At 52.9% G+C, this 23609-nt stretch overlaps 1 protein-coding gene across 1 annotated transcript in view; it reads right to left on the minus strand.

Moving 5' to 3' along the window:
* The window catches only part of LOC119958717, a 43266-nt gene extending 20906 nt beyond the window's left edge, over positions 1–22360 (minus strand). The window contains exons 1-4 of the mRNA XM_038787295.1: positions 22039–22360; positions 20376–20504; positions 14662–14783; positions 2593–2712 (exon numbers count right to left, since the gene is read on the minus strand). Coding sequence (XP_038643223.1) covers positions 2593–2712; positions 14662–14783; positions 20376–20504; positions 22039–22093 — 426 coding nt within the window. The 5' untranslated portion in view covers positions 22094–22360. The remainder of the gene's footprint in view (positions 1–2592; positions 2713–14661; positions 14784–20375; positions 20505–22038) is intronic.
* Positions 22361–23609: the final 1249 nt, after the last annotated feature.

A 23609-nucleotide genomic window follows, 5' to 3' on the forward strand; every position in this document is an offset into this window, starting at 1 on the left:
CAGATACAGCACGGGGTTAGATACAGAGTAAAGCTCCCTCGACACTGTCCCCATCAAACTCTCCCAGGACAGGTACAGCACGGGGTTAGATACAGAGTAAAGCTCTCTCTACACTGTCCCCATCAAACTCTCCCAGGACAGGTACAGCACGGGGTTAGATACAGAGTAAAGCTCCCTCTACACTGTCCCCATCAAACACTCCCAGGACAGGTACCGCACGGGGTTAGATACAGAGTAAAGCTCCCTCTACACTGTACCCATCAAACACTCCCAGGACAGGTACAGCACGGGGTTAGATACAGAGTAAAGCTCCCTCTATACTGTCCCCATCAAACACTCCCAGGCCAGGTACAGCACGGGGTTAGTTACAGAGTAAAGCTCTCTCTACACTGTCCCCATCAAACTCTCCCAGGACAGGTACAGCACGGGGTTAGATACAGAGTAAAGCTCCCTCTACACTGTCCCCATCAAACACTCCCAGGACAGGTACCGCACGGGGTTAGATACAGAGTAAAGCTCCCTCTACACTGTCCCCATCAAACACTCCCAGGACAGGTACAGCACGGGGTTAGATACAGAGTAAAGCTCTCTCTACACTGTCCCCATCAAACACTCCCAGGACAGGAACAGCACAGGGTTAGATACAGAGTAAAGCTCCCTCTACACTCCCCATCAAACACTCCCAGGACAGGTACAGCACAGGGTTAGATACAGAGTAAAGCTCCCTCGACACTGTCCCCATCAAACACTCCCAGGACAGTTACAGCACGGGGTTAGATACAGAGTAAAGCTCCCTCTACACTGTCCCCATCAAACACTCCCAGGACAGGTACAGCACGGGGTTAGATACAGAGTAAAGCTCCCTCTACACAGTCCCCAGCAAACACTCCTAAGACAGATACAGCACGGGGTTAGATACAGAGTAAAGCTCTCTCTACACTGTCCCCATCAAACTCTCCCAGGACAGGTACAGCACGGGGTTAGATACAGAGTAAAGTTCCCTCTACACTGTCCCCATCAAACACTCCCAGGACAGGTACCGCACGGGGTTAGATACAGAGTAAAGCTCCCTCTACACTGTCCCCATCAAACACTCCCAGGACAGGTACAGCACGGGGTTAGATACAGAGTAAAGCTCCCTCTACACAGTCCCCAGCAAACACTCCTAAGACAGATACAGCACGGGGTTAGATACAGAGTAAAGCTCTCTCTACACTGTCCCCATCAAACTCTCCCAGGACAGGTACAGCACGGGGTTAGATACAGAGTAAAGTTCCCTCTACACTGTCCCCATCAAACACTCCCAGGACAGGTACCGCACGGGGTTAGATACAGAGTAAAGCTCCCTCTACACTGTACCCATCAAACACTCCCAGGACAGGTACAGCACGGGGTTAGATACAGAGTAAAGCTCCCTCTACACTGTCCCCATCAAATACTCCCAGGACAGGTACAGCACGGGGTTAGATACAGAGTAAAGCTCCCTCTATACTGTCCCCATCAAACACTCCCAGGCCAGGTACAGCACGGGGTTAGTTACAGAGTAAAGCTCTCTCTACACTGTCCCCATCAAACTCTCCCAGGGGAGGTACAGCACGGGGTTAGATACAGAGTAAAGCTCCCTCTACACTGTCCCCATCAAACACTCCCAGGACAGGTACCGCACGGGGTTAGATACAGAGTAAAGCTCCCTCTACACTGTCCCCATCAAACACTCCCAGGACAGGTACAGCACGGGGTTAGATACAGAGTAAAGCTCTCTCTACACTGTCCCCATCAAACACTCCCAGGACAGGAACAGCACAGGGTTAGATACAGAGTAAAGCTCCCTCTACACTCTCCATCAAACACTCCCAGGACAGGTACAGCACAGGGTTAGATACAGAGTAAAGCTCCCTCGACACTGTCCCCATCAAACACTCCCAGGACAGTTACAGCACGGGGTTAGATACAGAGTAAAGCTCCCTCTATACTGTCCCCATCAAACACTCCCAGGACAGGTACAGCACAGGGTTAGATACAGAGTAAAGCTCCCTCTGCACTGACCCCATCAAACACTCCCAGGACAGGTTCAGCCCAGGGTTAGATACAGAGTAAAGCTCCCTCTACACTGTCCCCATCAAACACTCCCAGGACTGGGTGAGGTGGTTATCACAGATCATAGAATTCACAGTCCAGAAGGAGGCCATTCGGCCCATCGAGTCTGCACCGGCTCTTGGAAAGAGCACCCTACCCAAGGTCCACAACCCTACCCAACACTAAGGGCAATTTTGGACACTAAGGGCAATTTATCATGTCCAATCCACCTAACCTGCACATCTTTGGACTGTGGGGGGAAATCGGAGTACCCGGAGGAAACCCACGCACAGACAGGGGAGGACGTGCAGACTCCGCACAGACAGTGACCCAGCCGGGAATCGAACCTGGGACCCTGGAGCTGTGAAGCAACTGTGCTACCCACAATGCTACCGTGCTGCAATGAGGTGGAAAGCCCCCCTTTGCAATGAGTAATTACGATGGAAATGGAGAACCTTTGGGGCGATCTCAGATGTGCAGACAGAAAAGTGTCCCAAATGTGGATAAAACACTTACCAGAGGCATAGCTGGAGCAATCCCCCTCATGTGGGGCAGTTCGCTGTTCAGAGACAGTTTGTACTGAATCATATCAGCAAGTTTATTCACAATCCGCTCCTGTGCTGAGCCAGTGGGTTCCTGCAGGAAATTGAGGGAGGTTCCAGCATTAGACCACAAGACCATAAGACATAGGAGCAGAATTAGGCCACTCGGCCCATCGAGTCTGCTCCGCCATTCAATCATGGCTGATATTTTTCTCATCCCCATTCTCCTGCCTTCTCCCCATCACCCCTGATCCCCTTATTAATCAAGAACCTATCCATCTCTGTCTCAAAGACACTCTGATTTGGCCTCCACAGCCTTCTGCGGCAAAGAGTTCCACAGATTCACCACCCTCTGGCTGAAGAAATTCCTCCTCATCTCTGTTTGAAAGGATCGTCCCTTCAGTCTGAGATGGTGAATCCTCTGGTTCTAGTTTTTCCGACAAGTGGAAACATCCTCTCCACGTCCACTCTATCCCAGGCCTCGCAGTATCCTGTAAGTTTCAATAAGATCCCCCCCTCATCCTTCTAAACTCCCAACGAGTACAGACCCAGAGTCCTCAACTGTTCCTCATACGACAAGCTCTTCATTCCAGGGATCATTCTTGTGAACCTCCTCTGGACTCTTTACTCCGTGTCCTTTGAGGCTAGTCACCAGTTCTATTGTCACCCCTTTGCAATCATCATTTTTGATCCTTCGATGTTACACACCCCACTCTGTGTCTGGAGGAGGTGGTGTTTCTTTAATTCGTTCTTGGGATGTGGGTGTCGCTGGCTGGCCCAGCATTTGTTGCCCATCCCTAATTGCCCTCGAACTGAATGTCTCGCTCGGCTATTTCAGTGGGGGGTGCAGTTAGGAGTCATCCACATCGCTGTGTGTGGGTCTGGAGTCACATGTAGGCCAGACCGGGTAAGGACGGCAGATTTCCTTTCCTCAAGAATATTGGGTTTTTACGACAATCGACAATTGTTTCATGATCATCAACATAGAACATAGAACAGTACAGCACAGAACAGGCCCTTCGGCCCTCGATGTTGTGCCGAGCCATGATCACCCTACTCAAACCCACGTATCCACCCTATACCCGTAACCCAACAACCCCCCCCTTAACCTTACTTTTTAGGACACTACGGGCAATTTAGCATGGCCAATCCACCTAACCCGCACATCTTTGGACTGTGGGAGGAAACCGGAGCACCCGGAGGAAACCCACGCACACACGGGGAGGACGTGCAGACTCCGCACAGACAGTGACCCAGCCGGGAATCGAACCTGGGACCCTGGAGCTGTGAAGCATTTATGCTAACCACCATGCTACCGTGCTGCCCAAACAGACTTGTAAAAAAATATATTCTTATTCAAATAAGGAAACGAAACACGTAACCACACAGAAGCAATCAATCAATACACAAAATCCGAATCTGAGATTTCTTTCTTATCTCGATTGAAACATTTCCTTTTTTCCTCCCCCCTAGGGGCAGCACGGTAGCATGGTGGTTAGCATAAATGCTTCACAGCTCCAGGGTCCCAGGTTAAATTCCCGGCTGGGTCACTGTCTGTGTGGAGTCTGCACGTCCTCCCCGTGTGTGCGTGGGTTTCCTCCGGGTGCTCCGGTTTCCTCCCACAGTCCAAAGATGTGCGGGTTAGGTGGATTGGCCATGCTAAATTGCCCGTAGTGTCCTAATAAAAGTAAGGTTAAGGGGGGGTTGTTGGGTTACGGGTATAGGGTGGATACGTGGGTTTGAGTAGGGTGATCATTGCTCGGCACAACATCGAGGGCCGAAGGGCCTGTTCTGTGCTGTACTGTTCTATGTTCTCTTCCCTACCCCCCTCACTTGACGCCGTAGGCAACAAACAGATCTGTAAATAGAGACAAGGACAGCTTCTATCTCATCCAGAATTCCCCATCTGAGCCACAAACGGCAAACTTAATTTTTTTCAAGCGTAAGAAATTCCGCAACATCCCCCAACGCACGTGGGTAAGGTGGTCAAGGAGGCATAAGGCATGTTGGCCTTCATCGGTCGGGGCATTGAATATCAAAAATGGCAAGTCATGTTGCAGCTGTATAGGACCTCAGTTAGGCCTCATTTGGAATATTATGTCCAATTCTGGTCGCCACACTACCAGAAGGACGTGGATGCCTTGGAGAGGGTACAGAAGCGGTTTACTTGGATGTTGCCTGGTGATGTACCATCAATTGAACGCGAGACGAGTTGCTGTACAAAAGTATGGCTTTAATCAGCTAGATGTTAGCCCTGCGGTCGATTACAGTAAATGGACGACCGCCGGGAGTACTGGGTATTTATACCCCGCCCTGGAGGCGGGGTTAACAGCCTCTCGACCAATCGGGGAGCCGTCACATGACTGGTCTTAACCAACCGGTCGAGAGGCACATGACCGACCAGGGCCAATGGTGAGCCGGTGTTCTGCGCCAATGGCAGGCAGCTATGCTAATCATACCACCACAAGAGGGTACAGAAGCAGTTTACCAGGATGCTGCCTGGTATGGAGGGGTATTAGCTACGAGGAGAGGTGAGATAAACTCGGTCTGTTCTCACTGGAACGGCGGAGGTCGAGGGGCGACCTGATAGAGGCCTAGAAGATTATGAGGGGCATGGGCAGAGCGGATAGATGCTCTTTTCTAGGGTAGGAGAGTCAAGTTACAACATAAGTTACAAGTGCATGGGGAAAAGCTTAGAACGGAACAGATGCGCGAGACAAGTTTTTAAAAAGTTTAAAAATTAGAGAACCCAATTAATTTTTTCCAATTAAGGGGCAATTTAGCGTGGCCAATCCCCCTAGCCTGCACATCTTTTTGGTTGTGGGGGCAAAACCCACCCAAACACGGGGAGAATGTGTAGTTTTTTTTTTTTACACAGAGGGTGGAAATATATGGAACTCGCTGCTGGAGGAGGTGGTGGGAGCCGGTACGATAGCGACATTTAAGGGGCATCTGGACAAATATATGAACAGGGTGGGAATGGAAGGATACGGACTCTGTAAGTGCAGATGGTTTTAGTTCAGGCAGGCTTGGAGGGCCTGTTCCTGTGCTGTATTGTTCTTTGATATTTGTGTCGGATTCTCTGACTTCCATTCCAATAAAATTCGGCGTTCAATGTGACAAAGGCCACCACATCGGCCCCTTCCACCTCGTAACCTTGAGGTTGATGGACTTGAGGTTGTTTTCGTTAGAGAGAAGAAGGTTAAGAGGTGACTTAATAGAGGCATACAAAATGATCAGAGGGTTAGATAGGGTGAACAGTGAGAGCCTTCTCCCGCGGATGGAGGTGGCTAGGACGAGGGGACATAGCCTTAAATCGAGGGGTAATAGATATAGGACATAGAACATAGAACAGTACAGCACAGAACATGCCCTTCGGCCCTCGATGTTGTGCCGAGCCATGATCACCCTACTCAAACCCACATATCCACCCTATACCCGTAACCCAACACCCCCCCCCCCCCCCCCCCCAACACCTTACTTTTTTGGACATTACGGGCAATTTAGCATGGCCAATCCATCTAACCCGCACATCTTTGGACTGTGGGAGGAAACCGGAGCACCCGGAGGAAACCCACACACACACGGGGAGGACGTGCAGGCTCCACACAGACAGTGACCCAGCCGGGAATCGAACCTGGGACCCTGGAGCTGTGAAGCATTTATGCTAACCACCATGCTACCGTGTTCGTTTCCCAGCTTGGGTCACAGTGCGGAGTCTGCACGTTCTCCCCGTGGGTTTCCTCCGGGTGCTCCGGTTTCTTCCCACAAGTACTGAAAGACGTGCTTGTTGGGTGAATTGGACATTCCGAATTCTCCCTCTGTGTACCCGGACAGGCGCCGGAGTGTGGCGACGAGGGGATTTTCACAGTAACTTTATTGCAGTGTTAAAGTCTTCTTGTGACAATAAAGATTATTATTATAAATTCTGGTAGCATCCTGGTAAATCTCTTCTGCCCTCTTTCTAGCTCAACAAGATCCTTCCTGTAATAGGGTGACCAGAACTGAACACAGTATTCCATGTGAGGCCTTACCAATGTCTTGTACAACTTCAACAAGACGTCCCAACTCCTGAATTCAACATTCTGACCAATAAAACCCAAAACATGAAGATGACATAATTTCACACCATACCCCCAGTTGGCAGATCGGTAGCAACGACATAGAACATAGAACAGTACAGCACAGAACAGGCCCTTCGGCCCTCAATGTTGTGCCGAGCCATGATCACCCTACTCAAACCCACGTATCCACCCTATACCCGTAACCCAACAACCCCCCCCTTAACCTTACATTTATTAGGACACTACGGGCAATTTAGCATGGCCAATCCACCTAACCCGCACATCTTTGGACTGTGGGAGGAAACCGAAGCACCCGGAGGAAACCCACGCACACAGGGGGAGGACGTGCAGACTCCGCACAGACAGTGACCCAGCCGGGAATCAAACCTGGGACCCTGATGCTGTGAAGCATTTATGCTAACCACCATGCTACCCTGCTGCCCGGGATGAGGTGCTAAAAGCAGAGCGTAGGGGGTTAGGAAGAAAATTGAAAAGTAGCGATCGCGAAGGTAGTGATCTCAGATATTACCGGTGCCATGTGCTCATCACAGTAGCAGGGTAAGGGCAGCCCGGTGGCGCAGTGGGTTAGCCCTGCCGCCTCACGGCGCTGAGGTCCCGGGTTCGATCCCGGCTCTGGGTCACTGTCCGTGTGGAGTTTGCACATTCTCCCCGTGTCTGCGTGGGTTTCGCCCCCACAACCCAAAGATGTGCAGGGTAGGTGGATTGGCCGCGCTAAATTGCCCCTTAATTGGAAAAAATTAATTGGGTACTCTAAATTTATTTATTTTTTAAATCAAGGGGTCAGAATCAAAAAGGGCGACAGTGAAAAAGAATGGAAATAGGATAAGGATTGTTAAAATGACAAGCTTAAAGGCTTTGTGGCTTAACGCGCGGGGAAATGAAATCGCAATAAAGTGGCCTAATTAGCTGTGTAACTTTATGTAAACGGGTATGATATAGCTGGGATTACAGAGACGCTGCTGCAAGGTGACCAGAGATGGGAATTGAACATCCAGGTGCATTCAGTATTTAGGAAGGAAGGAGGAACATAATGATAATAATCCATATTATTGTCTCAAGTAGGTTGACATTAACAGCACGGTAGCATTGTGGGTAGCACAATTGCTTCACAGCTCCAGGATCCCAGGTTCGATTCCGGCTTGGGTCACTGTCTGTGCGGAGTCTGCACATCCTCCCCGTGTGTGCGTGGGTTTCCTCCGGGTGCTGCGGTTTCCTCCCACAGTCCAAAGATGCGCAGGTTAGGTGGATTGGCCATGATAAATTGCCCACAGTGTCCAAAATTGCCCTTAGTGTTGGGTGGGATTACTGGGTTATGGGGATAGGGTGGAGGTGTTGACCGTGGGTAGGGTGCTCTTTCCAAGAGCCGGTGCAGACTCGATGGGCCGAATGGCCTCCTTCTGCACTGCAAATTCTATGATATGATAAACACTGCAATGACGTTGCTGCGAAAAGCCTCCAGTTGCCACACTCCGGCGCCTGTTCGGGTACACGGAGGGAGAATTCAGAATGTCCAACTCACCCAACAAGCGCGTCTTTCGGGGCTTGTGGGAGGAAACCGGAGCACCCGGACGAAACCCACACGGACACGGGGAGAACGTGCAGACTCCGCGCAGACAATGACTCAAGCCGGGAATCGAACCAGGGACTATGGAGCTGTGAAGCAACAGTGCTACCCCACTGTGCTACTGTGTCGCTCAATTTAATGCAATAGTGAGGAAGGATATTTGATCTGATGAGGTACAATTTGTATGGGTTGAGCTGAGAAACACCAAGAGGCAAAAACGTTAGTATGGGCTGTATATAGACCCCCAAACTGTAGTGGTCTTGTTGGGATCACATTAAACAAGGAATTGGACACAGGCAATAAATGGACAGCCGTGATTTTAATCGGCATATAGATTGGACAAATCAAATTAGTAACAATACGGGGTGGCACGGTTGCGCAGTGGTTAGCACTGCTGCCTCACAGTGCCGAGGTCCCAGGTTCGATCCCGGCTCTGGGTCACTGTCCGTTGTCATGATGAGTACCTTTAAGAAATGGGTGTGTAAATAAATATCTGTAGTGAGAGTACCTTTAAGAAATGGGTATTACTGCGCTGATGTCAGAGAGGGAGTGGAGATGGGCTGTCTGTCAGCTTTTTACTTTCGTTTTAGGCTGTTTGCTGCAGGGTGTGTTTTAGTTTTGTTTTCAGAGCTGGATAGCTGCAGTCACAGCCAGAAGGTGTCTGAATCTCTCTCTGTAATCTAAAGACTGTAAATCGATCCTGGTGATTTAAAACTAATAACAGTAGTGACTTGAACCTGATGTTTTTCTGGTAAAAGTTTTTAGTCGGATGGATGTTGAAAGGAAAGCTTAAAGGATTACTTAGTGTTGTATTCTTTGGGGGTTGTATTTGAATTAATGGTTGCTAAGATGTTCACTGTATGTTTTAAAAAGGTTAAATTGAGTTCATAGAATAAACATTGTTTTGCTTTAAAAAAATACTTTTCCATTTCTGCTGTACCACACCTGTAGAGTGGGTCGTGTGCTCCCCATACCACAATCTAGTAAACGTTGTGGGTCAGGTGAACTCCATGCTACATTTTGGGGTTTTCTAAACCCTGGCCCATAACACCGTGTGGAGTTTGCACATTCTCCCCGTGTCTGCGTGGGTTTCGCCCCCACAACCTTAAGATGTGCAGGGTACGTGGATTGGCCATGCTAAATTGCCCCTTAATTGGAAAAAACTGAATTGGGTACTCTAAATTGATTTTTTTTAAAAATGAGTAACAATACCATAGAGGAGGAATTCCTAGAGTGTATATGGGATGGTTTTCTGCACCACTGCATTGAGGAACCAATTAGAGGACAGACCATCCTAGATTGGGCACTGTGTAATGAGGAAGGAATCATTGGCAATCTAGTTGTGCGAGACGACTTGGGGATGAGCGATCATAATATGTTGGAATTCTTCGTCAAGCTGGAGAGTGACGGAGTTGGTTCTGAGATTCGGGTTCTGAATCTTAATAAAGGATACTACGATGATATGAGGTGCGGTTTGGCTATGATGGATTGGGGAACGTCATTTAAAGGAATGACGGTGGATAGGGAAGGGCAAACATTCGAGGAGTCGCATGGGGGAACTGCAGCAATTGTTCATTCCTGTCTGGCAAAACGGGAAAGGCGGCCAATCCATGGTTCACAACAGAGATTAGAGATGGGATCGATCCAAGGAAGAAGCGTACAAATTGGCCAAGATAAACAACAGGCCTGAGGATTGAGAATACAGCAAAGGAGGATCAAGGGATTGATTAAGAAAGGGAAAATAGAGTACGAGAGTAAGCTTGCAGGGAACATCAAGACTGACTATAAACGTTTCTATAGGTATGTGAAGAGAAAAAGATTGGTGAAGATAAATGTGGGTCCCGGAGAGTCAGAAACAGGAGAATTTATAATGCGGAACAAAGAACTGGCTGAGCAGCTAAACACACACTTTGGTTCTGTCTTCACAAAGGAGCACAAATAACAGAAATGTTGGGGAACACAAGGTTTAGTGAGAGGGAGGAACTGAAGATGATCAATATTAGTCGGGAAATGGGGCGGGATTCTCCCATCCCGCGGCAGAGTGCCCACGCCGTCGTAAACGCCGTCGTGTTTTCCGACAGCGTGAACGGGCCGCTGACGGGAGTAATTCTGGCCCCTACAGGGGGCCCAGCACGACGCTGGAGCGGTTCACGCCGCTCCAGCTGCTGATCCCGGAGCGAAGTGGGTGCCGCGGGTTCCGCGCACGAGCAATGCGGCGCCGGCCCCGACGCAACACGGCGCAGGGCTACAGGGGCCGGCACGTCGGAAAAGAGGCCGGAGGACAGAGTGGCCGGCCCGCCGATCGGTGGGACCCGATCGCAGGCTAGGCCAGATCGGAGCACCCCCCCCCCCCCGGGGTCGGACACGGCCCCCTCCCCCCTACCTGCCCCTGACCCTTGAACACAGAGTTCCCACCGGCTGCGAGCAGGTGTGGACGGCGCCGGCGGGACTCAGCGTTTTAACTGCGGCCGCTCGGCCCATCCCGTGCCGTGTAGAGCGGCCCACGACCAGCGCCGCGCCAACCACGCTGGCGCCAATGGCGCCAATTCTCCGCCCTGCCGGCATCGGGGGGCACTCGTTCGCGGGGATTCTCCGGCCCGGCCCCGGGCTGAGAGAATCCCGCCCATGGTGTTGGGAAAACTGATGGGATTGAAGGCGGATAAATCCCCAGGGCCGGAGAATTTACAGCCCAGAGTGCTTAAGGAAGTGGCTCTGGAAATAGTGGATGCGTTGGTGGTCATCTTCCGGGATTCTATAGACTCTGGAACGTCCCTGCAGATTGGAGGGTAGCTAATGTAACTCCACTATTTACAAAGGGAGTGATGGAACCATCAATTCAGCGAACACGTGTAGTTGGATCTGAACAGAGGCTTTAATACACTTACAATAGAGCCAGCCTATTCGTCTTTGAACTTCAGATGAACTGGCAGGCTGGCTCTAAGGCACTGATCTTTATACATCGGTCCCAGGGGGAGGAGTCCTGGGCGGAGCCAAGGGAGGAGCCCAGTACAAACTCTCCTGTACTCCCAGAGTGACTCCCCCTGGTGGTCGGATAGTGCAACTGCACGTACAATGGTGGATAGTGAACATATATACACGGAGTAATATTGGCAACTATATATAGTGTGAATCACATTCACCACAGGGAGATACAGAGTAAACAGGGAATTATAGACCAGTCAGCCTTATGTTGGTAGTGGGAGAAATTCCAGAATTCATGATCAAAGGTTTGATAGCAGAGGACTTGGAAAGGAGAGGCGGGATCGGACACAGTCAGCATGGATTTACGAAGGGAAATCATTCTCGCCAAATCCACTGGAAATCTTTGAAGAAGTAACTAGGAGAGTCGATGAGGGGGAGCCAGTCGATGTGGTATATTTGGACTTTCAGAAGGCTTTCGACAAAGCCCCGTCGAAGGGATTAACGTGTAAAATTAAAGCACATGGGATTAGGGAGAGTGTATGGAGATGGATAGAAAACTGGTTGGCAGAGAGGAAACAAAGAGTAGGAATTAACAGATCTTTTTCCAAATGACAGACAGTGACTAGTGGGACCCCAGCTGTGTACAATATATATTCATGATTTAGATGAGGGAATGAAATGTGATATCTCCAAATTTGCAGATGACACCCAGTTGGGTGGGAGGGTGAGCTGTGAGGAGGATGCAGAGATCCTTCAGTGTGGACAGGCTGAGCGAGTGGGCAAATGAATGGCAGATGCTGTATAATGAGGATAAATGCGAGGTTATCCACTTCGATAGCAAAAACAGGAAGGCAGATTATTATCTGAATGGCCATAAATTAGGAGCGGGGAATGTGCAACGAAACCTGGATGTCCTCGTCCACCAGTCACTGAAGGTAAGCATGCAGGTGCAGCAGGCGGTAAAGAAGGCTAATGGTATGTTGGCCTTCATTGCGAGAGGTCTCGAGTATAGAAGCAGGGATGTGTTGCTGCAATTGTACAGGGCCTTGGTGAGGTCACACCTGGAGTATTGTGGGTAATTTTGGTCTCCTTCTCTGAGGAAGGATGTTCTTGCTCTCGAGGGAGTGCAGCGAAGGTTTACCAGACTGATTCCAGGGATGGCGGGACTGTCATACGAGGAGAGATTGACGAGGTTGGGATTGTTCTCGCTGGAGTTCAGAAGAATGAGGGGAGGATCTCATAGAGATGTATAAAATTCTAACAGGACTAGACAGGGTAGATGCAGGTCGGATGTTCCCGATGATGCCCAGGCCAGGGGGTTACAGTCTGAGGATACGGGGTAGACCATTTAGGACAGAGATGAGGAGAAATTTCTTCACCCAGAGAGCGGGCGGCCTGTGGAATTCACTACCGCAGAAAGCAGTTTTTCAAGAAGCAGTTAGATATCGCACTTGGGGAGAAGGGAATCAAAGGATATGGGGGAGGGGGAAAGCGGGAACAGGTTACTGAATTGGATGATCAGCCATAGAACCATTGAATCCCTACAGTGCAGAAGGAGGCCATTCGGCCCATCGAGTCTGCACCGAGCCTCTGAAAGAGCACTCGCTCGCCCTGTAACCCCACCTAACTAAGGGGCGATGTAGCAAGGCCAATCCAGCTAAGTATTCACCACCATTATGAATGGCAGCGCAGGCTCCAAAGGCCCCCCCGCCGCCTGCTCCCGTTTTCTATATCTCTAAAACCACTAAGCCACTGCCTCCCTCCACCAGGTTCCGGGTTCACGCCCTGCCGCTCCGGGGCGTGAACGCAGAGGTTTTCTAAAAAATATATGTTCACGAAGACATTTATAAATAGACATCAAATAAAACTACAACCAAGATAAAAAAGATAACCAATTGACAACAACCAGGAGGACACAGCGTAACTCAATAAATAGGCAACAACCACGCCCCGCCTTCCCTACCATACCCCCCCCCCCCCACCCTTCCTGCCTCCACTTTTTCTAGTTAACCCTAAACCTCCTCTCCCTGCTTACCTAACTCCCCTGGAAGACGTCTGTGGTGAATGTAACTTAGTAATTCACACTGTATTTACCAATGCCATTGTAAGCGCAGTAGCGTTATCCGACCACTAGGGGGAGTAGCTCTGGGAATGCTCAGGAGGGCTCCACCCGTGGCCCCGCCCACGACTCCTCCCCCTGGACTACTGTATAAATACCCTTGTGCACAGCCAGCCTGCAGTTCATCGAGAGTTCATAGAGAGTTCAATGGGTAACAGGCTGGCTCTGTAGTAAGTAGATTAAAACCACTGTTCATATCTTAAAGCACGTGTCTGGTGAATTGATGGTTCCATCAACGTCAATGAATGGTTTCCATCTCCGGGCGACCCCTTCCATCGACCCCCTTCGGGCAAATTTAACTTTCTCCAGCCGAAGATATTCCACGAGGTCGCTCACCCACAACCCCCCCCCCCCCCCGCAGCTCTACCCCAATCCGTCCGGCCTACCTGGGAGGCAAAGGCCAGAACGCCGGCCTCTCTTGCCGCTCCCACCCCCGGACTCCTGGGTCTTTCGACACTCCAAACGCCGCCAATCCGGGACTCGGGACCGCCTTCACCCCCCAGTACCTCCGACATCACACCAGCCAGCGAAGCCTCACCAATATTCCTGGAGCTTCGGGCAGGCCCAAAACGTGTGGACAAGATTCGCGCCCCCCCCACACCCACCCGCCTGTGGACCGCCCACACCTATCGTCCACCACCTCAAAGAACCAAGAAGGTGGACATGACCAGTGCCCGCTCTGATGGAGTGCCGCGCTGACAGGGGGGGTGCTGTCCGTATTTGAGTGGACGTGGATGATTCCATGAAAAAGAGTCGGGGGGTGGGGGGAGGACCAGGAGAGGGGTTGGGCCTACATGACTGCCATTGGCCTGCACTTGGGGAGTACTCAACGGTACATAGAACATAGAACATAGAACAGTACAGCACAGAACAGGCCCTTCGGCCCTCAATGTTGTGCCGAGCCATGATCACCCTACTCAAACCCACGTATCCACCCTATACCCGCAACCCAACAACTTCCCCCTTAACCTTACTTTTTAGGACACTACGGGCAATTTATCACGGCCAATCCACCTAACCCGCACATCTTTGGACTGTGGGAGGAAACCGGAGCACCCGGAGGAAACCCACGCACACACGGGGAGGACGTGCAGACTCCACACAGACAGTGACCCAGCCGGGAATCGAACCTGGGACCCTGGAGCTGTGAAGCATTTATGCTAACCACCATGCTACCTGTAATCTGGAATGTGCGGCCTGCGGCTGATTCCACCCCACCTCTCCCCAAGGCCCAACCGAGACCCAGCCGGGAATGACACCTGGGATCTTCCTCTTCCCTCTGACTGAGTGCCAAGCCCACCGGCCCGCCCCGACGCTGCTGCCCGGGCTCCAGCGGGTGCGCGCGGCGCTCACCTGCGATTTGCCAAGGGCGGCTAAGGAATGCTTGTAGTAGAGGATGGCCTTCTCGGGGTCTCCCAGGTGGAACTTGGCCGCCCCCAGGCCTTCGCAGGCTTGCCACTGTCCATGAAAATCTCCTGCATTGGGGGGGGAGGGGAAAAAGGAGTTAGGATAAATTCCAGGAGGGGGGAGGGGTCGGAGCCCGTTACCGCGGTACCTCCTTGGATCTGTTCTGCCTCTTTGTTGCCCACTGTACTCGCGGAAACAGAGTACTTTACAGTGGAACAGGAGGCCTGTATCAGCTCCTTGGAGGGCCTAATACAACCCATCCCATATCACAGAATATACAGTACAGGAGGAGGCCATTCGGTCCATCGAGTCTGCACCGGCTCTTGGAAAGAGCACCCTACCCAAGGTCAACACCTCCACCCTATCCCCATAACCCAGTGACCCCACCCAACACGAAGGGCAATTTTGGACACTAAGGGGCAATTTAGCACGGCCAATCCACCTAAGCTGCACATCTTTGGACTGTGGGAGGAAACCGGAGCACCCGGAGGAAACCCACGCACACATGGGGAGGATGTGCAGACTCCGCACAGACAGTGACCCAAGCCGGGAATCGAACCTGGGACCCTGGAGCTGTGAAGCAATTATGCTATCCACCATGCTACTGTGCTGCCCTCATATCTGACCCCTTTGCACTGACTGAATTGTCAAACGTCCGTCCATTGTGTTACCACACTCTGGGCTAGCGCACGGTCAATTCCAGTCCCACAGGCCCCAGGATCACGAGTAAATTAACATTAATTCTGACAGAAATACCCAAAATCTTGGATGGCCAATAATTGCTCTGAGAGAAGAGGTTCTTCTTCACCTCAGTCCTGAATGGCTGACCCCTTATTCTTAGGCTGTGACCCCCCCCCAGCCCTGGATGTCCCCAACATCGGGAACATTCTTCCCGCATCCAGACTGTCCAGTCCCATCAGGATTTTATCAGTTTCGATGAGATCCCCTCTCATTCTTCTGAACTCCAGTGTCTACAAGCCCAGTCCATCCAGTCTTTCTCCGTAGGTCGGTCCTGCCATCCCGGGGGGTTGGCCTGGTGAATCTTCGCTGGACACCCTCAATCGCAAGAATGTTCTTCCTCAAACTAGGAGACCGAAACGGCCCACAATACTCAAGGTGCGGCCTCACTGAGATCCTGTATATCTGCAGTAAATACAACTGAGTACCGTTCACCTAACCCCACTATCCACTTTAACCGGTCCTCCCTCTGTACACACACACACACACGACAAACAAACACAGAGGGGGGGAAGCGGTGAAAGAAATTATGAAGATGAAAGTCAAAAGATATGAGTGTTTGCCTCAGATAGTGGTTCTTCAGCTCACTTTCATAGAACAGTACAGCACAGAACAGGCCTTTCGGCCCTCGATGTTGTGCCGAGCAATGATCACCCTACTCAAACCCACGTATCCACTCTATACCCGTAACCCAACAACCCCCCCCCGCCAACCTTACCTTTTAGGACACTACGGGCAATTTAGCATGGCCAATCCACCTAACCCGCACATCTTTGGACTGTGGGAGGAAACCGGAGCACCCGGAGGAAACCCACGCACACACGGGGAGGACGTGCAGACTCCACACAGACAGTGACCCAGCTGGGAATCGAACCTGGGACCCTGGAGCTGTGAAGCATTTATGCTAACCACCATGCTACCGTGCTGCCCACACAGCACAGCTTTCCTCACAGCACGCTTGCTAAATTGCCCGTAGTGTCCTAAAAAGTAATGTTAAGGGGGGGGGGGGGTTGTTGGGTTACGGGTATAGGGTGGATACGTGGGTTTGAGTAGGGTGATCATTGCTCGGCACAACATCGAGGGCCGAAGGGCCTGTTCTGTGCTGTACTGTTCTATGAAAGTGAGCTGAAGAACCACCAGAGATTAAAGTCTCTGTTTTCCAGTCGGTAACGGAGAGTCATTCATTCAGGGTTCCTGTAGCTGAGGAAAATGCTGTACCGACAGGCAGCAGGCTTTCTGGAGAGACACCTTACTTCTCATCAAACTGGGCCTTCAGCCCGAGGGTCGCATTCAGGACCCTCTCGGGCGGGATTCTCCCTTCGGACGGCAGAGTGTTGACGCCGTCGTACAAACCGGAGAGTTTTACCATGGCGTCGCCGGACCGCTAAGTGTCCCGATCCTCTGCCGTCCAGGGGGCCGGCAGGGCACTGGAGCGACTCACCGCCGCTCCAGCTGCCGATACCGGCGTCAAACGGGTGCCGCGGCTCTGCAGACGCGAGCTGCGGACGGCGCCAATTTGCGCACTGGCTTCCTTCTCCGCTCCCGCTACGGGGCCGGCGCCGGAGTAAAAGAGGTCCTCACCAGGAGAGGCAGGCCCGCAAATCGGTAGGCCCCGATTGCGGGCCAGGCCACGGTGGTGGCACCCCCCCACTAGGCCGCCCCCACCCTCCCCACGGGATGGACGCCCCCACCCCGCAGGATGGGCGCCGAGGTCCCGCCGGGCTATCCTGGCGGCCACTCGGCCCATCCCGCGGGGGGGAATCGCCGTGGGGGGGCCGCGGAGAGCGGCCCCCGACCGCGCCCTCACCAATGGCGGTGTCAGGGCGCGGTGGCGTGATTCGTGCCCGGCCCGGCGATTCTCAGACCAGGGTCGGAGAATCCCATCCCTTATCTTTCAGGAGAGAGCGAGAGAGAGAGAGTCGGTCGGTTCTTTACGGCAGCAGGGTAGCATGGTGGTTAGCATCAATGCTTCACAGCTCCAGGGTCCCAGGTTCGATTCCCGGCTGGGTCACTGTCTGTGTGGAGTCTGCACATCCTCCCCGTGTGTGCGTGGGTTTCCTCCGGGTGCTCCGGTTTCCTCCCACAGTCCAAAGATGTGGAGGTTAGGTGGATTGGCCATGCTAAATTGCCCTTAGTGTCCTAAAAAAATAATGTTAATGGGGGTTGTTGGGTTACTGGTATAGGGTGGATACGTGGGTTTGACTAGGGTGATCATTGCTCGGCACAACATTGAGGGCTGAAGGGCCTGTTCTGTGCTGTACTGTTCTAATTCTAATTCTGTCCATAGATTTCGTCCAGATTTCTCTGCCAGTTCAGGCTCACTGGAGAAAACCGGAGAGGCGAGGAGAGCAGGTCCCCTTCCCTGGGGCTGCCAAGACCCAAACCTGAAACTAAACTCAAGCCCTCGGGACTCTGAAAAACATTCCGGTGGAATCAGATCCGATCACCACCTGTTACCGGCAGAAGACAGCCCTTTGGGCCAATTCACTGGTTGCCGGCCCAATCAATCAAACCGAATCCCAGTCGCTCTCTGCCATTAGCGCCGGGTTGTCTACACCTCCAGTACAAACCGGCGCAGGTTACTGCTCGAGTTAAAGGCACAGGCCGCCTTAAAGTCACAGGTCCATTAATCATCCAAGGATCAAAAATGTGACGGCAAAAATACAAGAGGAAAGGAAGGGCTAGACAGGAAGGACGCTCACAACTGCCCCATTAAAAACTCACACGAGTGTCTGTGGTCAGACAGGCTGTGTCTTGCACAGAAAAGATGCCCTCGCGTAAAGTCGTGGAAAGGCACAGTTGGCCATTCTACCCATCAAGCCCATGCCAGCCCTCGGCACAGCAATCCAGTCAGAACCATTCCCTCCGCTGCTACCCCGTGCCCCCTGCGAGTTTATTTTCCTCAAGTGTCCCTCCGATTTGTTTTGCAAGCGTTCGCTGTCTCTGCGCCCACTCCTACCCCCCCCCCCCCCCACCCCGTTCATGGGCAGCGTGTTCTAACCTGCGGGCTGTGTATCTCTATGCATTGCCCTGTACTCACTCACTGATCTTCAGGCACACTGCTGTCTGCATAGCAGCTCTGCAGCCCCTCTGAGACCAAGTGAACTGCATCTGTATTGTATCTTCACCTGCCCTCTGTACTGCTCTGTGAGGATGCTAACTGTTGACTCCCTTATTTCCCATTTCTTCTACTTTGTGATCACCATTTTTGATCCGCGGATCTTGATTGGACATGAACCTTTCGCAGCTTGAGATCTTGAACAGAAGAACTCAGACTTTGTGGCACCCGAGAGATCAGAGGGTTGCTTTGATCAGTTGGGGGGGGGGATGGTTTGGCCAGGGACAGTCTTCTGCCCGGAAACAGACAGCAATTAGGTCCTGCTGGGTGGGGTCCAGCAGACAGATTCTGGACTCTGAAAGAGGAAGCAATGTTTTTCTCTCTCTCCCGCTGTCTCTAAAATGCCGGCTATCTCGGTGGATTTACAGGGAAGCCACTTGACCCTCGAGGAGGAAGCAGCTCTCTCTCTCTCTCACTGCTCTGCCGCCTACTGTCTGAAGGCAGAAGTCTCCAGACCCTGATGACTCCACAGTGAGAACCATGAAAGGCTGAAGGCAAAGGTGTCGGCCTGGACTGCAGAAAGGATCGAACTGCAGGACGTCCATCTGAACGAGACTCTCATCTTTCAGTATGTATTGCACCCCTCTTTCCCCTCTGTGTTCTCACACACTGCGAACCGCTCCTGTATTCTCACACACTGCGTACCGCTCCTGTATTCTCACACACTGCGTACCGCTCCTGTATTCTCACACACTGCGTACCGCTCCTGTATTCTCACACACTGCGTACCGCTCCTGTATTCTCACACACTGCGTACCGCTCCTGTATTCTCACACACTGCGTACCGCTCCTGTCTTCTCACACACTGCGTACCGCTCCTGTATTCTCACACACTGCGTACCGCTCCTGTATTCTCACACACTGCGTACCGCTCCTGTAATCTCACACACTGCGTACCGCTCCTGTATTCTCACACACTGCGTACCGCTCCTGTATTCTCCACTCTGTATTCTCACACACTGCGTACCGCTCCTGTATTCTCCACTCTGTATTCTCACACACTGCGTACCGCTCCTGTATTCTCACACACTGCGTACCGCTCCTGTATTCTCACACACTGCGTACCGCTCCTGTATTCTCACACACTGCGTACCGCTCCTGTCTTCTCACACACTGCGTACCGCTCCTGTAATCTCACACACTGCGTACCACTCTGTATTCTCACACACTGCGTACCGCTCCTGTATTCTCCACTCTGTATTCTCACACACTGCGTACCGCTCCTGTATTCTCCCACACTGCGTACCGCTCCTGTATTCTCACACACTGCGTACCGCTCCTGTATTCTCCCACACTGCGTACCGCTCCTGTATTCTCACACACTGCGTACCGCTCCTGTATTCTCACACACTGCGTACCGCTCCTGTATTCTCACACACTGCGTACCGCTCCTGTATTCTCCCACACTGCGTACCGCTCCTGTCTTCTCACACACTGCGTACCGCTCCTGTAATCTCACACACTGCGTACCGCTCCTGTATTCTCCACTCTGTATTCTCACACACTGCGTACCGCTCCTGTATTCTCCACTCTGTATTCTCACACACTGCGTACCGCTCCTGTCTTCTCACACACTGCGTACCGCTCCTGTCTTCTCCACTCTGTATTCTCACACACTGCGTACCGCTCCTGTCTTCTCACACACTGCGTACCGCTCCTGTCTTCTCACACACTGCGTACCGCTCCTGTATTCTCCACTCTGTATTCTCACACACTGCGTACCGCTCCTGTATTCTCCACTCTGTATTCTCACACACTGCGTACCGCTCCTGTATTCTCCGCTCGCTGTATTTTTGCCCCTCACCGGTATCTTTGAAGGCCTGAAGGGCGTGCAGGTAGTTTTCAGCTGTGTCTCCATGGTCCCCCAGCTGGCCATAGGCGTAGGCCAGGTTACAGAAACACTGGCCCTGGGCGTTCCTGTTTCCAAGCAACCCTGCGGAGAGATGTGGCAGCCTGTTACTGCTGGTTTTGTGGATGGATGGGGATGGTCCCATCTCCCCGCCCAGGTTCTGAAACCCTCTCCGTTCAACCCCAACAAAAAAAAAAAAACCATCCAACTAACTTTGGAAATTTCCAATTTTCCAACACCCAAGGTAGTTCCAGATTCCGCCTCCCCCCCCCCCCCCCTTGTGTGAGGAACTGTTTCCTGATATCCCTGAATTTTCGGTTCTGCCCCCCTCTAGTTCTGGACTTGCTCTCTCTCCCCACCCCGCACCGGAGGAGTTAAGTTCTCTCTATTGATCCATCAAATTATTTCATCGTTTCACAACTGGAGACGGCGTTCAAATAGGATAGAAAGGTGGCCATTTTAAGATATGGGGTTATTATTATTAATAAATTATGTCCCCTACACCCCCCTCCCTATCTCTGTAACCTCCTCCAGCCCCGACACCTCCTCCCTATCTCTGTTACCTCCTCCAGCCTCTACACCCCCTCCCTATCTCTGTAACCTCCTCCAGCCCGTACACCCCCTCCCTATCTCTGTAACCTCCTCCAGCCCCTACACCCCCTCCCTATCCCTGTAATTTCCTCCAGCCCGTACACCCCCTCCCTATCTCTGTAACCTCCTCCAGCCCCGACACCCCTCTCCCTATCTCTGTAACCTCTTCCAGCCCCCTGCACCCCCCTCCCTATCTCTGTAACCCCCTCCAGCCCCTACACCCCCTCCCTCCTCCAGCCCCTACACCCGCTCCCTATCTCTGTAACCCCCTCCAGCCCCTACACCCCCTCCCTATCGCTGTAACCCCCTCCATCCCCTACAACCCCCTCCCTATCTCTGTAACCTCCTCCAGCCCCTACACCCCCTCCCTATCTCTGTAACCCCCTCCAGCCCCTACACCCCCTCCCTATCGCTGTAACCCCCTCCATCCCCTACACCCCCTCTCTATCTCTGTAACCCCCTCCAGCCCCTACACCCCTCCCTATCTCTGTAACCTCCTCCAGCCCCTACACCCCCTCCCTATCTCTGTAACCTCCTCCAGTCCCTACACCCTCTCCCTATCTCTGTAACCTCCTCCAGCCCCTACACCCCCTCCCTATCTCTGTAACCTCCTCCAGTCCCTACACCCTCTCCCTATCACTGTAACCTCCTCCAGCCCCTACAACCCTCCAAGATCTCTGCTCTCCTCCAATTCCGGCCTCTTGACCATTCTCCCCCCCCCCCCCCATTCCCATTGCTCCGCCATTGGCGGCCGTGCCTTCAGCTGCCTGGTGGGGGGAGGGGGGGGGGGGGCCTGAGCTCCGGAATCCCCTCCCTGAACCTTGTCTCCATCTCTCTCTCTCCTCACTTGAGACTGTCTTGACCACCTGTCCAAACTCCTTCTCCCCCCCCTCACCTCGCCCTGTCGCCGACCCCACCCCACTATTGACCCTTGACCCTGGCTGAGATCAGCGGTTGGCGGTGGGGCTGCAGACCGTCCCTGGCCACCCCCGAACCCCCAGGGCCCGTCCATCGCCCCGCTCCTCACCGTGTAAGGTGGCGGCGCTCTGGTGGAAGCCCACGGCTCTGCCGTAGCCGCCCATGGTGTTGTAGACGGCGCCGAGGTTCTGCAGGACCACGGCCTCCTTGCGCTGCTCCGAGCCCCCCCCGTCGGCAGTGGGGCAGGGCCAGCTCGAAGCACTCTGCCGCCTGCTGGAAGATCTTCACCTGGGCGTAGCTGAGTCCAATGTCGTTGTAGAGTTTCCCTTGAAGAGGAGGAAGGGGAGACGGTGAGTGATGCGCGATCAATTAACACAGAAACGAAGGAGTAGTCTGAATCGAAGGATTTAATCTACAAGAAGTGTGCCCAGCAGCAGGAGTACAGAAAGAATGATGGCTGCTGGGAAACACGGGTTCTTATACTCCGCCTCGTAGGCGGAGCTACCTTCCTCTCAACCAATGAGAAGACAATACATGGGCCAATGGGCAGCGAGCCTTCTTTACCAATAGCAGCTCACACTCCCAAGTACCGTAGTACCTCTAGTCATACTACCACAGTGAGCTCGTGGTTCACGGGGACGCGCGGGAGCGCTGTTAATAAATTCTTTCACGGGATGTGAGGCCTCACCCTAGCCCATCCCTAATTGCCCCTCGAGAAGGTGCTGGGTGAGCCGCCATCTTGAACCTGTCGCAGTGTGGTGTAGGTACACCCACCGTGCTGTTAGGGTCGGTCCCGGGATTCCAACCCGGTGACGGTGAGGGAGCGGCCGATATATTCCCGAGTCGGGACGGCGAGCGGCTCGGAGGGGGGAACTTGCTGGTGGGGGGGGGGGGGGTGTTCCCCATGTGTCTGCTGCCCCCCCTCGTCCTTCTAGATGGCCGAGTGGCGGGTTTGGAAGGTGGAGTCTTGTAGACGGTGCACACGGCTGTGCGTCGGGGGTGGAGGGACTGAGGCCACTGTTAGATCAGCAGTGAGTAGAGGAGCAGGCTCAATGGCCCAAAAGGCCTCCTCCTGCTCCTATTTCCCAGTCAACGATGTATGCAGGAACCTTACCTGCGCCCCGCACCCACCCGCCCCTCCCCACAACTGCCTCCGTCACGTACTGTGCAGCAGTCAAGGCCTGGCCCATGATTACTTCAGGTCACTCAGCCCTAGGCGTGCCAACTCCGAAGGGACCCATCCCAGAATTTCACCCCAGAACTAAATAAAAGTGCCGGAAGAAACCGATAAAGCGACCACGGCATTGATTCCACCGCACCCTCCGATTTATCCGTTGTGCTGATTGTGGCAGGGCCCCCGGAGATTCACCTTTAACCTCTGGAGACGAGGGGGCATTGGTGGAGGGTTGTCAACCCTGCTTCGCACAGGCCCGAAGAGAGCCTGGGCCTACCCTGCTGAGGGTGGTTCAGCTGCTCGCTTGCCCAACGCGGTGAACCAGAGTGGCGAGGGGGGAAGCTGGTCACTTTTATTCTCGAACGGCCTGGACGTTTCTCCAGAGGAGTGGAATCTACTTTTTAAAATAAAAATGGCGGCTTTTCACTGAATCCGCCGCTGAGCGTCAGGGTTGGGGTTCCCCAGGGGGTTGTTTGGGGGGGGGGGGGGGGGGGGGGGGGGGTGGG

The sequence above is a fragment of the Scyliorhinus canicula genome, chromosome 30 (genome assembly GCF_902713615.1).
Source record: "Scyliorhinus canicula chromosome 30, sScyCan1.1, whole genome shotgun sequence".
NCBI classification, from domain to species: domain Eukaryota; kingdom Metazoa; phylum Chordata; class Chondrichthyes; order Carcharhiniformes; family Scyliorhinidae; genus Scyliorhinus; species Scyliorhinus canicula.